The 20,215-nt window shown below is 43.8% G+C and overlaps 1 protein-coding gene across 3 annotated transcripts in view; it reads right to left on the reverse strand.

The window, feature by feature from the left end:
- The window catches only part of FGF13 (fibroblast growth factor 13), a 553,717-nt gene that overhangs the window by 483,220 nt on the left and 50,282 nt on the right, over positions 1 to 20,215 (reverse strand). For 2 of the 3 annotated variants that reach the window (XM_068250991.1, XM_068250987.1), the window contains exon 2: positions 13,525 to 13,712. In XM_068250991.1, the coding sequence (XP_068107092.1) occupies positions 13,525 to 13,573 (49 nt within the window). In that variant the 5' untranslated portion in view covers positions 13,574 to 13,712. Of the gene's footprint in view, positions 1 to 13,524; positions 13,713 to 14,146; positions 14,290 to 20,215 lie in introns of those variants that run through there. The other variant, XM_068250988.1, reaches the window with a different exon arrangement.

A 20,215-nucleotide genomic window follows, 5' to 3' on the forward strand; every position in this document is an offset into this window, starting at 1 on the left:
TAACAGTAGGAATTGAACCACCGGGGTAGCAGGTGGTCCAATTAGTAGAGAAGACTCTACTGCAGTCAAGGGCTCCAGGAGGGAGAGTCCCCGACTGGTTTTGCAGCAGGGCCCCCCTCTGAGGAGCAGGGGACCCCTGCAGGAGGACTGAGCACGCAAAGGTTGGATGACAGCCAGAAGGGTCGGGCAGGCCGGGTCGGCAACACACAGGCAGATAAGGTACAGAGACAGGAGACAGATTCGGTAACCAGGGACAGGCAGGGTCGGCAACAGTAGATCAGATGTGCGAAGGTACCGAATCAGAAAACAGAAGAGAAGTCAGGAGAGATACAATTCATAAACAGATATCCAATAATGCCTAGTCTTGAGTGTGAGGTCCGTGGTCTCACACCAAGGGGCTGGTCTAAGGAATAACACAGATGATATACAATATTCCTAGTCTGGGGTGTGAGGTCCGTGGTCTCTACACCCTGGAACTGGTCTAAGGAATAACACAGATGATATACAATTCCTAGTCTGGGGTGTGAGGTCCGGGGTCTCTACACCCTGGAACTGGTCTAAGGAATAACACAGATGATATACAATTCCTAGTCTGGGGTGTGAGGTCCGTGGTCTCTACACCCTGGAACTGGTCTAAGGAATAACACAGAAGATATACAATATTCCTAGTCTGGGGTGTAAGGGTCCGTGGTCTCTACACCCTGGAACTATGCTAGAGAATAACACAGATAATAATACAGTGAACTGGCTAAGTGTGGATTCCCAGGTCCTCCTGGTTCCACCACACTGAAGGATCTGACTAAGGTTTGAGTGCTAACACATAGGTATTCGCAACGCCAGACAACCAGCAACTGAACAGCAAGAGATATATATAGTAAAGTGCTCCACAGCGCCGCTCAGCTCCCATCAACCAATCACCTGCTGAGCTGGGATCAGCTGACCGCCTCGATCAGCTGACCCTTCTCCTATTGGCATAATTAAAGAGCCTGTCTTGCGGCGCACGCGTAGCTCTCCATCTGTGTGCACTACTAGGTCCAGACAAACCAGAAGCATGTTGCTGCGGGGAAACCGCCGCTCTGTGCGCGGATTCCGCCGCTCTGTGCACGGATTCCGCCGCCTCACTACCAGAACGCGCAGCGGCTTCTCTGCAATCCGTCACATGGTCCTAGTAAAACATTCACCCGTTACCACATGGATGTATTTTCTTTATAGTGGGTATGCAGGATGTACCAAGTAAAGCACTCAATAAGGGCCGAGGAGGTTAGCTCGGTGTAAGTAGTTTCCCCTAGGAATAAGTCACAATCAGCAAAAAGGGAGAGTTGCTGGCGTTTGATCATAAACAGGGCACTCAATGCTAATGCTATAAGAACATCAGCCCAGATACAGGGGCATAGCAATAGCCATAGGTGGTACTTGATGTATTCACTATTACCGTTCTTGTGTTCCTCCACCCTCTGTGTCTCAGAGCCCATGGACTACATGCAGCATACATTGCATGAGAAAGAAAATTGGCCACATTTCCATAGGGAAGAGGCAGGTGGCATTGCTCAAAAATGTCTCTAGGTGGCCATTAATGATACAATTTATGAACAATTGATTATGAGCGATTCTTCGAAGCTATGCGGCCTCTTTCACAGTGCGACATTAAAGTCGCACGTTACAAAATGTTCGAACGCAGACTAACGCACAGCAATACTCACGTTGCGTTTGTGTGCAACGTGTAGCATTGTTAGAAAGTGCTGCATGCTGCGCGTTATACACTTTATTAGCTGCGTTGGACTGTTTGCACATGCTCAGTAATGACTTGGAAGCATACTTTTCATTGCCTGTATGCTCTACTGTATGCGACGATAACGGGGCATTAAGTTCCGTTGCGACTTTTTTGGGGCGTTGCATTGTAATTTGCACTGCGACTTTAACGTCACATCAAAGCGCGACGTCCCACTGTAAAAAAGGCCTAAATGTTCGTAAATGATCATTTGGGACCACTAATGGACATAAATCTCCTAACCAATCCGATCAGACTGACGGGATCAAACCAAAATACGGATTGATTTCATAAATTTGATTGGATCGGTTAGGAGATTTTGTCCATTAGTGGTCCCAAACGATCCTTGAAGCTCGATCATACATAGAATTGTTCGTAATCAATCGTTCGGGAAATTGTATCAGTAGCCAACTTATGTCTGATGGCCCCATAAAAGTTTTACTATGGGGCCCATAATCTCTAACTATGCTACTGCCCTGGTATTCTTTAAAAAAGAAATAACCATGTATGCATGTTTTACTTCTTACAAGCCTCCGAGATTGTCAGCGGGTGAAAATGTGAAGCTTCCTCAATAGTTCATATCAAAACTGAGACAGCAAAAAAGAAAGGTGACTCGATTAGCCGCCGGATCGCCTCTTCCGCGTGCCCGCCGCGTCCCCGCTCGCCGCATTCGATTCCCCGCTCGTGCCCACTCGTCCCCGCTTATCTCCCGCACGATTCCCTGCCATTGTCCCCTCGTGGGGATCGAGCAGGGAATCGGCGGTGCGGAGATCCGTCCTGTCGGATCTTATCAATCGAGCCGCATCAGCAGCTCGATTGATAAGGAGCATCGCGGCCGCATCTACTCGTGTAAATGCGGCTTAACAAGAACACACAAGTCATTCTCAGTCTACAAATTAATGTACTGCAAAATGTCAACTCTTCAGTCAGGGGCATAACTAGAAATCACTGGGCCCCCTGCAAAACTTTAGATGCCCCTACCGACCCCCCTCGCTTTCTGCACAGGTAAACTGAGATCAGTGACTGAGCAGATGCAGTCATTCGAACAATTGTGCAGAGAGCACAAAGCTTTTTCTCTCCATGCCCAGACTCCTCAAGCATCCCTACAGCACACAGCACTCAGAGAGGGGTAGAAAGGCTGGGGGCAGACCAGCGCTTCACAGAAGACCCTGCTGAAAACTGCATAGGGATGATCTACAAATCTTTGTCTGTAAAACTTAGTATGATTACTTATCAGTGACTGAGCAGATGCAGTCAGTGTAATTGTGCAGAGAGCAGAAGGCTTTTTCTCTCTGCACCCTTAGTTGTGAGTCTCTCAGGACAGGGAAAATAAACTTCTGCCCCCACGAGACCGCCTGCGGATGCATCCCTTGCAGGGTCTATTGTTATGCAAATGTCCGTTATTTATGAAAACAGAAACAACATTTCAACCCAAGCAGCAGCGAGAAATGGTTTACTAAACCGCATATAATTAGTGCAGTATGGTGGGATAAAATATACAGTATTTTTGTTTCCATGGATGGATATGAATAGTTCTATATACTCTGCGAAAATATATGTAATATAGAGCTGCTCTATACTGCAAATACATAAAATAAAACAACTAGCAGGGAAATTGAAGCTATCATAGAGTCATATGGGGATAGTGTTCAAATTGTACTTCTCTAGGACATAAACCAAACTCGCGTATACTGAAATGACTGAATTCTTCCCATAGACCTCGACCCCACCATATAATACAGGCGACAATGCATTTTACATCAATACATGGCACCTGCGTTGCTCTCGGTTGCTGCTCCCATTCTGTGACAGTGAATGGGATAGAATGGCATTCCGAGCATAAATGCAATCAGCAGTGTGTTGAGATAACGCAGTGCCGTGCAATGTGGCAGCATCAGACAGCGTTATCTACGCACTTCTAATGCTCTTTCATGCATACAACACACTATGGGCCTGATGCAGTAAACTCCAGTAAAGTTGTCATACGCAGGAAGTGCATGGCAATATACCATTTCTAGCACAAGGGGAGCACCATTAACCTGCTGCATGTTACCATAGCAAAGCATGCTTTAACCCGGTAATGCGTGTGTCACTTAGGATTAACGGCCGGTGCTTCCCCTGCGCAAGTAACAGTAAAGGTGCTGTGTGTTCCCCGCACACGGCAACTTTACCAGAGTTTACTGCATCAGGGCCTATGTGCGCTGCTGGAATGGGCACACCAACTTGAACAACATGTATATTGCAGATGAGAACTCTGCAGAATAAAAGATGAACTCCATTTGGACCACAGGCTTTGGTCCCTTTAAGGACCAGAGCCTTGTTTTCTTTTTACACTTCCTGATCACTGCGATTGGCTCAAAGTGATTGGGGAGTCAGGAGCTAACGAAAAAAACACTCCTGACCGAGTTACGGATCTCAGCTGGGCTCTGTGCCGACCGGACGAACTATTGCGTACTGTGCTCGTGGTTGGGCGGTGTAAAAAGGATGCCGCATCAGGTTTAGTAGCTTTATAGGACAACTGAATTGAGAAGAATGTGGAGGCTGCCCTTTTTATTCCCTTTTAAACAATACCAGTTGCCAATGCCTGGCAGCCCTGCTGATCTCTTAGGCCTCAGTAGTATCTGAATCACACCAGAAACAAGCATGTAGCTAATCTTGTCAGATCTGACAATGTCAGAAACACCTGATCTGCTGCATTCTTGTTCAGGGTCTATGACACACACAGCCCCAAACCGGTTAAACAAACAGCAACAACAACAAAAACAAACCAGTTTCTCTTTAGCCTCCAGTCAAAGAGCGTTACCTCTGCCGTACACAAACATTCAGGGTTTCCAAACCTGCTCAACAATTCACAAACAATCATCTAGTACCTAGGCTCTCGGTGTGGGACGTGTACCCCAGGGGGTACTTCTGATGGTTCCAGGGGTACTCAGGCTTGATATACTAACCAACAATAACACATTTAGAGTTTTAGAAAATGATAAAACGTATTTAAACATCACCAAAATTAGTATTTTAGCTAATTAAAAGCAATAGTAAATGCTTGCAAATTGTTTAAACCAATTATCATGTACTATGATGATTAAATATATATTTGTCAAAGGGGAACTTGTTATAATGTTTAGTATGCTAGGGGGTACTTGGTGAGTACAGGGCTTTAAAGAGGAACTCCAGTGAAAATAATGTAATAAAAAAAGTGCTTCATTTTTACAATAATTATGTATAAATGATCTAGTCAGTGTTTGCCCATTGTAAAATCGTTTAAATCCCTGATTTACATTCTTCACATTTATCACATGGTGACATTTTTACTGCTGGCAGGTGATGTCACTAGAAGTACTTGCAGCTTGCTTTTTTGGCAGTTGGAAACCGCTGTAAACAGCTATTTCCCACAATGCAACTAGGTTCACAGACGGGAAACTGCCAGGAGTACCACGGTCCGCAGAGTTTCTTGTGGAAGGGGTTTCACCACAATATCAGTCATACAGCACCCTCTGATGGTCTGTTTCTGAAAATGAATAGATTTCTCATGTAAAAAGGGGTATCGGCTACTGATTGGGCTAAAGTTCAATTCTTGGTCGGAGTCTCTCTTTAAAAGGGGTACATACCAATAAAATGTTGAGTAACACTGCTCTAGTATACTGGCCACTATCATGTTTCACTTTGTGTAACACATGACTCGACTTACAAACAAATTTAACTTACAACTAACCTCCCATAACATAACCTGTTTGTTAGTAAAGGACTGCCTGCATAGGAAAAAAAGGGGGGCAGATAATTCCAGAAACTGTCTGAAATATATATTTTCTTTAGGTGCAATTGTCCAGCAGATCTTCATGATCTCATTTGTAAAAAAAATTAAATAAATAATAATTCTGCTATGTATGCTATATTACATATATCGTTTTCAATTACACACTTCCTTTATACTTGCCAAGTTTACTGGTTGAGCTATAATGTAATAAGCTACATTGTTTTTTGTTGCTTATATTTGAACACTTTTAATCATTTATCCAAGTTTCTTCTCAAATAATTGTACGACTTAGGGCCCATTTCCACTAGAGCGAATCTGCATGCGTTGTCTGCATGCGGATTTGCATAACCAATACAAGTGGATGGCCCTATTTCCACTTGTCAGTTTTTTGGTGCGTTTTTCTGTGCAGGATTTTTCTGCAAGGTAGAGCCTGCAGAATTCGCTTGCGTGTGGAATGCAGGCGATTCGCAGGCAATGTATTTAATAGGGGAAATCGCACATGCATTGCATTTTTGCCGCGATTTCGCGTGCGAATTCGCACCAAAAGTAATCTGAATTGAACCAGGCAGTGACATGGTTAAATTCGCATATACCCTGCCTATGCGAAATCGCATGCGAAATTGCGGCAAAAAACGCACACGGAATCGCATTCCGCATGCAATTTCATCAGCGGTGGAATCCCGGAGATTCGCACCGCACTAGTGGAAACGAGCCCTAAGGGCCCTTTCACACCAGAGGGATTTTTCAGCGTTTTAACGCCACGGCCGAAGTTGGCGTTTTGCTAGGTAAAAGAAAGTCCATAGACTTTCATTTTACTTTTCACATCTAACTCGGCGTTTTGGAGCGTTGCGTTTCAACGCTCCCAGGAGCTTTTTCAGGGCTGTTTACAGCCGAAGTTGGCTGTTGGCGTTTCAATGATAGTCAATGGAAAACGCCAACTTCAACGTTTTCAAAGCGTTTTCAAAGCGTTTTACAGCTGACTTGTTCACTTATTTTTATAGAAGAAAAAAAAAAGGACGTTTTCATATGAGCTGTAAAACTCTTTCAAAAGGCTTTGAAAACGCTTTAAAACGCTATGTATTGGCGTTAAGCAAAAGGCTGACTTTCAGCCTTTTCTACCGCAGCCTCTAGTGTTAAAGAGCCCTTACAGACAACTCTGGTTTTGGACATACACTATAAACAATGTATTTTTTGTTGATTTTAATTTGTTTTGCAACGATTTACAACAGTTGTTACTTATTTTTGTTGTTACATGTAACAGTATTGTATCAACAAAAACAGTACAGTACATTTTGTTCATGATGGTAACTTTGTATGTATGAAACATTGTAACTCAAGTCATTTAGAAGTAGGGGACTTTCTGTACTGCATTAGGAAAATAGTGTTTCACAAGATGTGTCTCAAAACCACCATCCCATGATTTCAGACGAGTTGGGAAAAGATCTGTTTGAGGATGTTCTTCTTCCCTCAACCTACTCCCCCACACCCTTCGTTAGTATAGTGTGAGAGGTAACCATCTCTTTTTTCTAGTTTTATCTTTGCCTTTAACTACGTTTTATCCACCCTGCATGCCTCTTCACCCTTGTTGTGCCAGTTTACCTCCCCCTACCAGGGAGAGTCATTCGACTATAGTGGCTCAGTCATCTACAGTTCTAGCGATCTTTTCCAAGAGTACAACCAATCCTCGCCCAGCCATCCCTGGAGTGCCCGAGTGGAGAGGGGTTAGCGCTCTCCACCTGCTTCATGTGCTTGGTGGGGCCTTGCTGCAGTCCATCTTTGTGAGTGGAATTCTTTCTGGTCACTGCTTTCAATAGTAGTGACATATTACACTATTGGGCTACCGTTGTCTGTGTTTTTTTTTTTTCCAAGGTGTTGTCCACTTCCTCCTTTATCCCCCCGATTCCTGCTCAAAGGACTTGTCACAGGCTCAGCATATAAGAGTCAGAGACAAAAGAGAATACTTTCTGATAAAGTTAGCATTGTATACAGAAGACCTGATCTTTCCCATATGAGCAAATGCAAACATTGGTGTCAGGCCGTGGGACAGGAGATTGTAACCCAGTAATGTGCTGATATAAATAGCACTATAAACTCAGACAGCTTGATCTGTACTCGGCTCTGCTATAGTCTGAAAGGCATGATCATGCTGAGCTAAGGAGCACAAAGCCTCTACCACAGCGACCAACTATCAACTGTTTCCACTGCGCTGCTTCAGGTCACATGATCAAGTTCTTAACAGAGGGAATGTAGCAACAAAGGCCTCATGTCATGCAAAATATTTGGTCTCCCTGGTCACTAAACCATCGGATGGTACATTTAAATCTATCCTTGGGGATGGACTCTAAAGCGGGATGGTCATCCACTAAATCATATTCCATTCACCCACTGCTCTGTATTTATTATGTAGTCTACATGCTGCCTGCATTGCAAGCATTCCAATATAATCATAAATGTTTCTGCTGTAATGAATCTTATCTCAGTCAGCCTGGCTCTATTTGGTACATTACCAGGGAGAAGGAGGCTTGTTATCTCCCCTCCCATATTCCTGCTCCTCACTGATTGGCTGAGGGCAGTTCAGTGTGACAGGCTGAGAAGGGAAATACACCTGACCCCTCTGCAGAAGCTGCTGAAATATGATCTATGCTGTGCTCACGTGTTTATACAGCAAGCTAGTTATGACAGTGCAGTTTCTAGGAGAGAAAAAAAAGTAAGGGAGGAAATGACATCAGGATTGGCTTTATTTGGAGGCAGTAAAAATGGAAAATGCCTGGAACAGTTTTCTCTTTACCTAATACCATATGAAATCCACTTAAATCAAAACGTGGACAGTACAATACATATGTTATGTAAGTAGAACAAGTTTATCTACTTGTATATGTGCTTTTCCTGGGATAGTATGACTGTCCTGCTGCTGTAAGCTGAAATTTTATTGCGCAGTAAACCATACTGAATAACTAAGGATGGCTACATGCCTATCAATAACACAGAAGTCATTCTTATTCTACATACTCACAGTCTAGCAAATGCAAAACCCTCCAGCATTATTTATATATATATTTTTTTGTTTAACAAATGACCCTGTCACACAAAAAAACAACCTAGGAACACAACCAATGACAGGGGCTGATGTATTGAGGAACACATTGTATACTTTATTAAGTCCCATTGTGTGTGTTTTTTACTCAGATGGGGACAAAGATCATATTAAATATAGATGATAGATTTGTTTTATCCTAAATGGGTGAGCACAGAGTTCCCGAGCTTATGGGGAAAGGAATAATGTTGCTGCCGTAGTACATGAATAAACCAGACACAGCCAAGGAGCTGTGCGAACTCAGAACATCAAATAATGTGCAGAAACACTATACAGGTATTTCCTCAGTCTGGTGTCGCATACATTGAAAAATGCTGTGGCTACATTTGGGTGCAGGGTGAAGCTGAAAGATGGCTCACCCTGCTCTAGCTTAAAGCAGATCTGAATTAAGAAGTTCCTCTCTGCTTTGAAAGATAAGCAACAGCATAATAACCATTAAAGAAAAAACATTTCTTTGTTACAACTGATACAAGTCCTGCAATAAATCTGCAGTGTGTAAACTTCCTGCTTTTATGGAAGCAGACAGTATTAACGTCCTGTATTTACAAATTAGCTGCTCTGCTAAAGCAGCCAGGTGACAAAATTGAGATAGCAAGTGTTAGTTGTGAAATGGGAGAAAAGCGCTATAGAAATGTCATTGTTGTTGTTGTTATTAGTCTCAGATGAGGGGGAATTAGACAGGCTAAACTCTCTAAATACATACAGGGTGCATCTCTCTCTGATTACCTTCTGTCCTGTGCAAGAGTTCAGATCCACTTTAACTCCTGAGCCTGTTGTAAAAACTATTCCAAACTTTGCAGGATGTTTAATCCCTGCTTCGGCTTTTGCCAATAGCCAAGCTACTCTGTTTTTTGCTAATTCGGGCCGGTGCGCTGCTCCGAAATGAGCTGTGTCCCTGGTGCGAGCCTCCACTGGCAAACAGTGGCATAAAAATAGGGGGTGCAGAGATTGCAACTGGCCTTCCTTGCTGTATTCTTCATTGGTGCAGCAGTTATAATGGTTGCCTATATATGTGCTTTCAATAGTGGTAATAACTAAACCATCCAGTGTCCTCAGCTTACACCTCTCTCACACAGACGCCACCCTAGTAAAGCTTGTTTGGGTGGTCGGTATCATATGATTATTACACAAACAGTGCTGAGGAAGGAAGGGGAAGGGGGCAGTGTAAAACTTACTCTGGGGCAAATGGCTTTGTAGCTATGGCACTGGTGGCAAGACAGTGAATAAAAATAGTAGCCATGACCCTCGGCCGTTGCGGGGGAAGGGGGCGCTAAGGGGGTCCGCTCCTTTACTTAAAAGACAACTGAAGTGAGTGGGATATGGAGGCGGCCATATCTATTTCCTTTTGAGCAATACCAGTTTCCTGGCTGTCCTGCTGATCCTCTGCTATGTGCTACATGCTGTACACACACTAGATAGCTGAACGATCGTCAATTGAAGCACCTGTTATCAGTTGTTTTGGCTGAAATTTATCTAATGTTTTTACACCTTAATACACAGCACACAGACACGCACATTTATCATACACATACAAACACACACACACACACACGCACACACACGTATACCATACCCACACTCACAGAAACGCATACCATACATACACTCACAGACATAAACAACATACACAAACTACACATAGACACACACAAAACATACACAAACACCATTCATATACGTCATGCACACTCCATACATGCAAACTCTCACACATGATGAACACAAACACGCAGACTCTCACAGACATGCTATAAACACACACAGAATCACACTTACACACACAAACACCATACATACAATACAGATACACACACATATAAATACTTATAAAGTAAATAAATGTTAGAAATAGTGGAATGTAAATGAAAAACACAACTTTGCAGGTCTACGTTCTTATCGCATTGCTCATTTGATTACACTATACGTCGCTTGAAATAAAGCATGCATTGCGTAACTGCGACTATCAGAGACTGCAGAAAGTCATTTTATAGCATTTTTGGATTCCGATACAGAAGCGCACCACATGGATGCTTAAATTAGCTGCTGTATACAAGTGCGTTTCTACTCCACTCTCAATTTTACATAAATGATTCATACCTTCTGGTATCAGATCTATTAGAGATTATTCAGATTCGCCTAGGTGATAAATGATTGTCTTCCAGGCATGTTTGTTGTAAGTGAAAGCTGCACTGCTATCCAAAGCCTGCTTTTCTGCACTAAGATGCTCACTTGGTGTAAGAAAGTCATTTATGCACCTGTAAATACATATTGAGCTGCTTGTAGGGGTGCTGATTGTTACATCAAGAGAGCAATCATTCAACAAGACTGTCTGCACAAAACACAAAAGTCCTTGGGCAGGTTCTAAAGGGAGTGTGTAATGCAGCATGACTGCATCACCAGCATTCAGGGGGGACATATAAGCCTATAGCCAGTGGCGTAACTAAAAATCATGTCCCCCCACCAGCAAAACTTTTATGCTACCCTCCCCCCCCCCCCCCCCTCCCCATGTTCACACCCCTTCCCTTGTCTACCCCTCAGTCCTCACAACCTAGGGGCCCATCTCACAAGGGTCATAAAACAAGTGGGGATGTCCTAATCTTCACACCCATAGCAAGTGCAGCCATAAAAACACCTGATCTGAGGGAGTGAGGAAGGCCCCCCTTTCAGTGTTGGGCCCCCCTGCAGTGGTAGGGGCTGCTCCCTTGTAGTTACGCCCCCACCTATAGCTACACTACTGTCCAGCAGCACAGTGCACAATGCTGGAAATACCTGGCAAGGAGCTGTGCTTATCTTCCAAAATTATACAGTAAGGGGGGGGGCGGAGACAGAGGGGAGATACAGACCTGGTATTGCTGTAATGGGATATATATTATTTATATTGGTAATCGTATATTATAAAAAGAGACGATAAATAGCTAGATAGACAGACAGACAGATAGATGGATAGGTAATAATCATATTGATATTGTGTTTCATATTACTATACAGAGCTCTATTTTTATATGCACACACTTGTTCTGGTTGATACTACAGAGAGCACTTAGCGGTCTGTCTTAAGCCTTAGCCAGTGCTTGTTCCTGCTGCTCATGTTGTAGAGAAGCTCGCACATGTACACCTTGTACACAAATAATGCAAGCAGTGTTATTACCCATCCCTAGGGAGAAAGTTACCAAAGTACCAGCGCGAGATGTGAGCAGAACACTGACTGAGTGCCCTGCTGCTTCCTCTACATACACACTCTCTCCAGGTGAACTCCTCTGGACTGGTGTCAGGCCAGCTGGACACCTCTCTGCATCCTCAGCTGCTGGTACAGCTGGCGTTCAGGATGCAAATACAACTAATGCAGTTGCAGAGATACACCTCTCCTCCCCCACCCCTCCTCCTGCCCTTCTTGTCTCCATGGCAATTGTCACCCAGTTTACATCCAGCAGCAAAGCCAGTTGATTGCATGGTAAAAGGGGGAGAAACCAGCATCCCAGCAGACATCCACTTCTTGCGGCCCCTTCTCTGCACAGAATGACTTCTTAATATGTCACAGAGAGATTAGCATTATTGATCCTAGACAAGACCAGCTACGTGCTATGGGTCACCACTGCCGAGATCCTGAAGCTGTCAGGGCCACATCTCCTGCCTCTACTACGTCCAATTCATCCACAGCCAATCTGCAACCATGCCACCAAAGCAGCCACCTGGCAATGAAATGGTTCGATTGTCATCATCCACCCTGGCTGTCCTGGCACAAGCAACACAACTACTCCTGAACACAGAGGCCATGAGAATCTGCCCCTTTCTTCCTCTCATGGTGCTGAGAGGGCTGTTTCACACCAAGAGCGCTTTTCAGCAATTCTGCCGTCGCTAGCGTTTTGAAAAGCTTTTGGATAGGGCTGGTTCACACTATGAGTGATTGCACTCAGTTCGCCGATCGGCAAAGCGCTAAAGCAGTGTCACCCTATGAGGGTGTTCTCACTGCAGTGTTTCAAACTTAACAAAATTGAAAAACCCTCCCATTTTTAGAACAATTATGATTTTGCATTACTTTTTTGTTGATTTTTTTTTGCCAATTGCGTTCTGCAATTCTCATTCTAGTGAATGACAACCGCAATGCAATTGCCAGGAAAATGCTGCATGCAGCGCGTCTTCGAACGATTGGGGGATAATTGTAAACACGCCGAAATCGTTGCAGTGAGAGTAATGCCATAGGATAACTTGTGCAGCATCGCTTTGCTGATCGCCAGTGATCAGCAAAGCGCAAAGGTGCAATTGCTCAAAAAAAGCTACATCTATCGCTTTTGCGATTTTAATAATGGCAATCTGGTTGTGCTGCGGCAACGCAACCCACAATTTACACTTGCCATGTTTGCACCGTGAAGCTGTCAGGAACTAAGCGCAATCGCATGACCAATCGCACAAGCCGGCAATTGCGTTTTGAGAAAAATAATTGCGCTAATAGGAAATGAGCATATCGCTGTGCTGCTGCGATCGGCAGATCCCAGCCCAGTGGAAAAGGGCCCTAAAAACGATTGTCTGGTGTGAATTAGCCCATACGATTTCATTGTCCAAGCGCTTTTCAAAACACTGGAAAGTGCTGGCGATCAGAAAGCTCATTCAAAGCACTCTTGGTGTGAAACAGCCCTAAATCACTTCGAAAGCGCTTGTTTGAAACCTTAATCGCCCCAAAATCGCTAGCGCTTTTTGGTGTGAAATAGACACTGTTGCTCCTGCAGACAGGTGATATATAACACACAAAAAAACCCAGATGACTGTTTGCCTAGGGTCACAGTGTCACACCAGCATGGTCACAACAGCACCAATGGCTTCAAGGAAAGAGGTCACCAGCAGCACCACCAGCACCTGCTCAAAGAAAGACGACTCACTCTATCCCCATTAAGTTCAATAGACGCTGCTTACCCTTAGAAGCATCTTTTTCTTCCTTCGCTTTGATCACCTTGCCACTCATAGATCCCAGTTTGCTTGTAAAAATTCCCGAATGCGATTGAATTTGCTCCTTGGGCTGGATTCAGATGAACAGATGAGACAATCCTCCTCGATTTCCCCCCAAATAACGTCTTTCTGCGGGTGTCTGGTTCCCCCGATGTCTACACACAGAGGGAAAGAAAAAAGCACAATAGATGTGATGGATTCACAGTTGTGGTCTCACTTCCAGCGTCTCCAGAATGGTAGAACACAGACAAAGAGACTGGATATACCTTTCATTTTCCAACACCCCCACCCCCCTTATTGCATGCCATCACCATTAAAGCCATACCTTAGCACAAGAAGCCACGCAAGACAAGGAAGGAGGAGAACACATGGAGATCTATAGTAGATCTATAGGGATGAAGGGTTGGGGGGGTTGTGATGAGAGGAATCCAATTCGCAAGAAAGAGAAAACGCTCTGATGATGTGATTGGAATGCTTTTGGTGGGTGGCCTCAGCAGGAGTTCTCCGAATGCAAAGGCTGCGCTGTCAAGGTCTGGACAGGTTGGCCATCATCAGCCAGGTGCCCAACGTGAGGGAGCCGATGTCTTACCTCTTCCCCCTTCTCTGTCTCTCCCACTCTGTGTATCAAGTGAAGCCAACTAGCAGAGATGCTCTGTCAGAGACATTGGAACACAAAAGCAGCCTGTTGTAGTAAAGAGCCAGCTCTTGCCGACGTCAGATCAGACAGCCAGGGCTGGCAATGAGCTGGAAATAACCTCCTTAGATACGCCTCCTCCTTCTAGAAATAGAGGGATCGTGGAGGTCCGCCTCCTGTCACTCTGCTGTTCCTGGACCACACCAGGGCAGCCTCGGCTTGACCAGTGTCACCAGGAGCGCAGGATGAAACCCCTGGAGAAAACTCCACCCCTGGCCACTGTCTGAGTCTAGTGACATCAGGAGAACGCACACAGGTGTCTTGTGCTTCCAGTCTCACCACTGGCACTTCTGTCACCAGAGCAGCCCGGGAGACAGCTGTCACTGATTTCTAGGGACAACTCCAGGTCTTGGAAGTCATTATTTGCAACAACAATCTATCAGCAGAGTATATTCATTCTTATATGGAAATTAAGGCGCAATTCGGAAGGTCTGTACAGGTGGTTTTGGGGATATGAGTTTTGTGGGGATTACTTTACTGTAAGAACCTGATAAGCAGAGAGTATAATGCACTGACCTGAACTCAGAACTACCTCTTTGCTCTAAAAGATAAGCAACATCATAGCATTTAAAGAAAAACATTTCCTTGTTACAGCAGATCCAAATCCTGCAATAAATCTGCAGTGTGTCTACTTCCTGTCTTCATAGATGAAGGGGAATTAGACAGGCCAAACCTCTCTAAATACTTACAGGGTGCATGTCTCTATGTTTTCCTTCTGTCTTGTGCAAGAGTTCAAGTCCACTTTAAGGCCTCTTTCACAGTGGGACGGTGCGTTTGGTGCGATGTTAATGTCGCATAACGTGCCCCTAATGCAACTCATTGAAAGACTATATATATATATATATATATATATATATATATATATATATATATATATATATATATATATATATATAGTACATTTTTTAGCCCTGCGCTTGGTGCGCTGTTTTCGTCGCACAGTGATTGAACAATAACGGCGCATGCGTTACATTAAAAAAAAAACCTTACTGAGCATGTGCAACACACACAACACAGCAGATTTATTGCTAAACGCACAGCATGCAGCACTTCCTAAATATTGCTACACGTTACACACAACTTGTGCACTGTGAATGTTGCACAGTCTTACTATTGCTGTGCGTTAGTCCACGTTAAAAACATTTTGTAACATGCGGCTTTAACGTCGCACTGTGAAAGAGGCCTAAAGGACAACTGAAGTTATATAGTTATATACCGGTAGTTATTTGGGTACATACGTTCATCGAGTTCAACCAGAAAATAAAGTACAACACCGCCTGCTCCCTCACATATCCCTATTGATCCAGAGGAAGGCAAAAAACCCTTACAAGGCATGGTCCAATTAGCCCCAAAAGGGAAAAAATGCCTTCCTGACTCCTGATGGCAGTCAGATCATCATCATTGGGCATTACCTAGTAACTATAGCCATGGATGTCTTTCAACACAAGGAAAGCATCTAAGCCCCCTTTAAATGCAGATAAACAATTTGTCATAACTATTTCCTGTGGCAATGCATTCCACATCTTAATCATTTTTACTGTAAAGAACCCTTTTCTAAATAAATGGCTAAAACATTTTTCCTCCATTCGCAGATCATGTCCTCTAGTCCTTTGTGAAAGCCTAGTGACAAAATAAAGCCTAGGGAAGTTGAAGATAGATGGAGATTGTCTTATTTATTTCCTTTTAAACAATACCAGTTGCCTGGCAGCACAACTGGTCTATTTGACTGCTGTATTTGGCTGCTGTATAAACTTTTTTTTGGGGGGGGGGGGGGGGTGCATTACTTAAAGGGAATCTGAAGTGAAAATAAACTTATGATATAATGATTTGTGTGTGTCGTACAGCTAAGAAATAAGCCATTGGCAGCAGAGATAGGAGTCTAATATTGTTTCCAGTACAGGAAGTGTTAAGAAACTCCAGTTATCTATGCAAGAAAGCCACTGATCTCTCTGACTTTCAAAGTCGCAGAGAGCTCTGTCTTCTGAAGCTTATTATTTCAACTGTCTGTCACTGTATTTTGTTTTTTCTGCAGAGTAAAGTTCAGAAGTTCACTAGCCTGCTCTGTGAAATCATTTAGAATGTTGAGTGTAGTGTGAAAACTGCAAATATTAGAGAATAATGCAATGTTCTAAAAAAAAACAAAAAAAAAACCTGAAAATAAAAATACGAGACTATTTTCTTCGCTACTAATGTTCTATTAATTATTCGTACCACACAACCAATTCATTATATTATTATTATTATTATTATTTTTATTATTATTTGCTTCAGTGTCACTAATATTTTCCCTTTTTGAAAAAACAAATAAATACAACCAAAGCTTTATTTATATGCAATCCTACATGCACTCATGCTTCCACTACATAAGTTTATTTACATAACACCACACACATACACACGCATCCCCCCCAAACATTACTCATCACTTATATTTCACAATACTCTCCCCCACCGTCAGCTATCCTCTGACCTGCACCGATTTGCTAGAACTATACAATGCCTGGCACTGCATGTTGCATAGCAACGTTTTGTGCCATGTGTTCAGTGCTGTGTCTTGCCAGCCCCAATCACTTTGTATAAAGCACAAATATGCTGCAGTCAGGATTTTTGGAATGTTACACTGCAGCACATTGGGGTGTATGGCATTGAAAACAAAATGTCATGCACACGGCATGCTGCAATAAGCCAGATGGGTAAACGGCATTCAATTGGATTGTTACTCTTTTCATCGTATTTTTGGAACTATTTTTCTTCCTAGGTACAGAAAGGTAATATATATAGAAAGATGAATAAAAAGTTTACCCTGCGTGTAAATTTCTGTGTAACAGGACAGGAGCTTGTTGTGGTGAATACTCACCTGAAGACGCAGGAACAGGGATCACAGTGACGGTTCCTGACGACAAGTGTTCCCCCAGCTCTCACCCTCTTGTGTCTTGGCATTTGTTTTTATTTTTGTGTCTTACAATTTGTTATGCATTTTATTCATAGCGGTACATTAGTCAGTGTAATTACTAATTCTGTATTTTGCCCCAGTGTCTATATTTGGTGTACAGCATTGTTTGTTTTATAATGTACCCCATGTTTGTTTCTTACTTTGTACAGTGCCACGGAATATGGTGGCACTTTATGAATCAATATTAATAATAATAATAATAATAATTAACCAGCAGCTAATCATTTTTACACGGGTGAGTGCGCGCTGACAGACTACGCCTACTCGAGGACTTTTCGGGGACAATTGTGGAGGAATCAGAAGGTAGAGGAGGATGTCGAGAAAGTGATAAGCCTGGAGGGGGCTGGAGGAAGTCCCAGGTATGTATAATTCCCCCCTCCCCTCCCCCCTCCTTGTCTCAGGTACATAGCCGGCCTTTGACCTGAGCGACCGGAGCGGAGAGCGACTAGGAATTTAAAGAGACACCGTAACAAGAAAAACGTCCCCTGGGGGGTACTCACCTCGGGAGGGGGAAGCCTCAGGGTCCTAATGAGGCTTCCCCTGTCCTCCTCTGTCCCACGGGGGTCTCGCTGCAGCCCTTCAAAGCCGGACAGACAGATCCGGCAGCCTGTTCAATATTTACCTTTCCAGGTTCCAGCGGGGGCGCTGTTTCGGCTCTTCTGATGGAGATAGGAGGAAATAGCCAATCTCCGTCGGGTCCGATCTACTGCGCAGGTGCAGGAGATTTGCGCCTGCGCAGTAGAGCGGCCCGACGGAGATCGGCTATTTCCGCCCATCTCTGTGGGAAGAGCAGATACCGCGCTGGAGCCACGGAGGTAAATATTTACATCGCCGCCACTCCGGGAGGATTTTCACCGCCCCGTGGGATCGAGGAGGACGGGGGAAGCCTCAATAGGATCCGGAGGCTTCCCCCACCCGAGGTGAGTAACCCCCAGGGGAGGTTTTTTCGTTACAGATTTTCTTTAAATAAACTTAATTATTCTTACTAGGCGTCCGTATTTCCGCCTTAGGTCCATAGCCCTGCCCCCTATAGGAGGTCCCTCTGTGCTTCTCTGATTGGTCCTAGAGAAGCACCTATGACCTCTTCCTTTAGGGGGAGGGGCTACAGATGGAAGGCGACACCTGGTTAGTATAATAAAGTTTATTAACGGGAAAAAACTGTGAATCGCTAACTGGAAGCACTGTCGGTAATCACAAGCACAATTGCCCTAGAAATCGCTGCACACAGCGATTTGGTGATTTTAAAGCACCACAGCGATTCCTAGTGGGTGCCAGGTTTAAGGCTCACCAGATGAACTTTTGAATCAGTCAGCTCAATCATGCATATTCACAGCTCGCACAAGTCACTCACCGGCCACAACAGTGATCGGCGTAAGGTGTTACTGCTTTTCCAAAACCCTCTATTGCAGTGTTTTTCAAACCTGTCCTCGTGACTCCCCAACGATGCATGTTTTGCAGGCAACCTAATCTATACACATACCGTAAATGCATTCACTCTACAGCTAAGTTAAAAGCCGGGGTCTTAGTTCACAGAAGAATGCATTCTTATGCCTAATCACCTACACTGTGCAGAAGTACCCAGGTAAACGTAGGTGTCCTAACTCTGGCCCTGTAACACGCATATTGCTTATGCTGGTGTATGTGCATGGTGCGCATGGATACATTACGTTAGCTCCCTTGTGCGATTGGTCAGATGCGCTATCTGTCCCAGGAGAGGATGTCAGGATGTGTGCTCCTAATCCCTAGATAGGTTTGATGCAATGAATGTTTGCATGTCTGCACTATGCATGTTACAGGGCCAAAGTTAGGACACCTATGATTACCTGGGTACTTCTGCGCAGTGTAGGTGATTAAAGGAATACTATCCGTTGAAACGACTTTTTTTTAATACTCTATATTAGTGTACACATTACCACTAGTGCTAGGGGCTCTTTATTTATTCACCCAGGTCTCTCTCTCACTATCCCTGCTTAAAAATTCATTTCTCACACAGCTCATAGTAGTTTGGGTCACCCTGAGCTGCTTGGTTACTCTGTCACACAGCTCACAAATATATTTCACTGTGTCACTCACAGCATGCAGCAGACATGAGGAGAAACAGGCTGATCTGAGGCTGTAATATTGCTGGAATATAACTAGCTATACCACCAGTCTGTGTTTACACTCAGACTGGCTGCCTGCTTGAGGTGATTCACTCCAGGCTGCATCCACTTTACAAGCTGCTGAGAGGGGCAGACCACTGTCTACAATTAGCATTATTAGTATCTTTATCAGTCAAGAGAAGCAAAGATAATAAACACACATTGCTAGAATCTTTAACCCCTTACCACCATATCAACAGGATTCTTTCAGCAAGGTGATAATTAAACTATAAACTGAAGAGTTGATAGCAACTCCCCTGTGCAATGACATGGTCTAGCCCTCTGGGAGCCCTCAGTATTTAGATACATTTTGTATCCAACACTGACGCCAAAACTGACGGAGGATTTTACAGCTGAGAGGAACAGCTGTGTGAGGAATCAAATTGCTCCTAGTACTTGTCCTAATGTGTGCTACAGCATACAGCATTTCAAAATAAATGCATACATCGATAGTATTCCTTTAAGCATAAGAATGCATTCTTCTGTGAACGAAGACCCCGGCTTTTAACCACTTCCCAACTGAGGGGTTTTACCCCCTGACCACCAGAGCAATTTTCACCTTTCAGCGCTCCTTCCATTCATTCGTCTATAATTTTATCATTACTTATCGCAATGAAATGAACTATATCTTGTTTTTTTCGCCACCAATTAGGCTTTCTTTAGGTGGGACATTATGCCAAGAATAATTTTATTCTAAATGTGTTTTAATGGTAAAATAGGAAAAAATGTGGGAAAATTTTTTATTATTTTTCAGTTTTCGGCCTTTATAGTTTTTAACCACTTGCCGACCAGGAGAATTTTCACTGATCGGTGCTGCGTGGGCTCTACAGCCCGCAGCACCGATCACCAGTGCAGCAGGGCAATCAGAAT

Source organism: Hyperolius riggenbachi, chromosome 8 (genome assembly GCF_040937935.1).
Source record: "Hyperolius riggenbachi isolate aHypRig1 chromosome 8, aHypRig1.pri, whole genome shotgun sequence".
Taxonomy (NCBI): Eukaryota; Metazoa; Chordata; class Amphibia; order Anura; family Hyperoliidae; genus Hyperolius; species Hyperolius riggenbachi.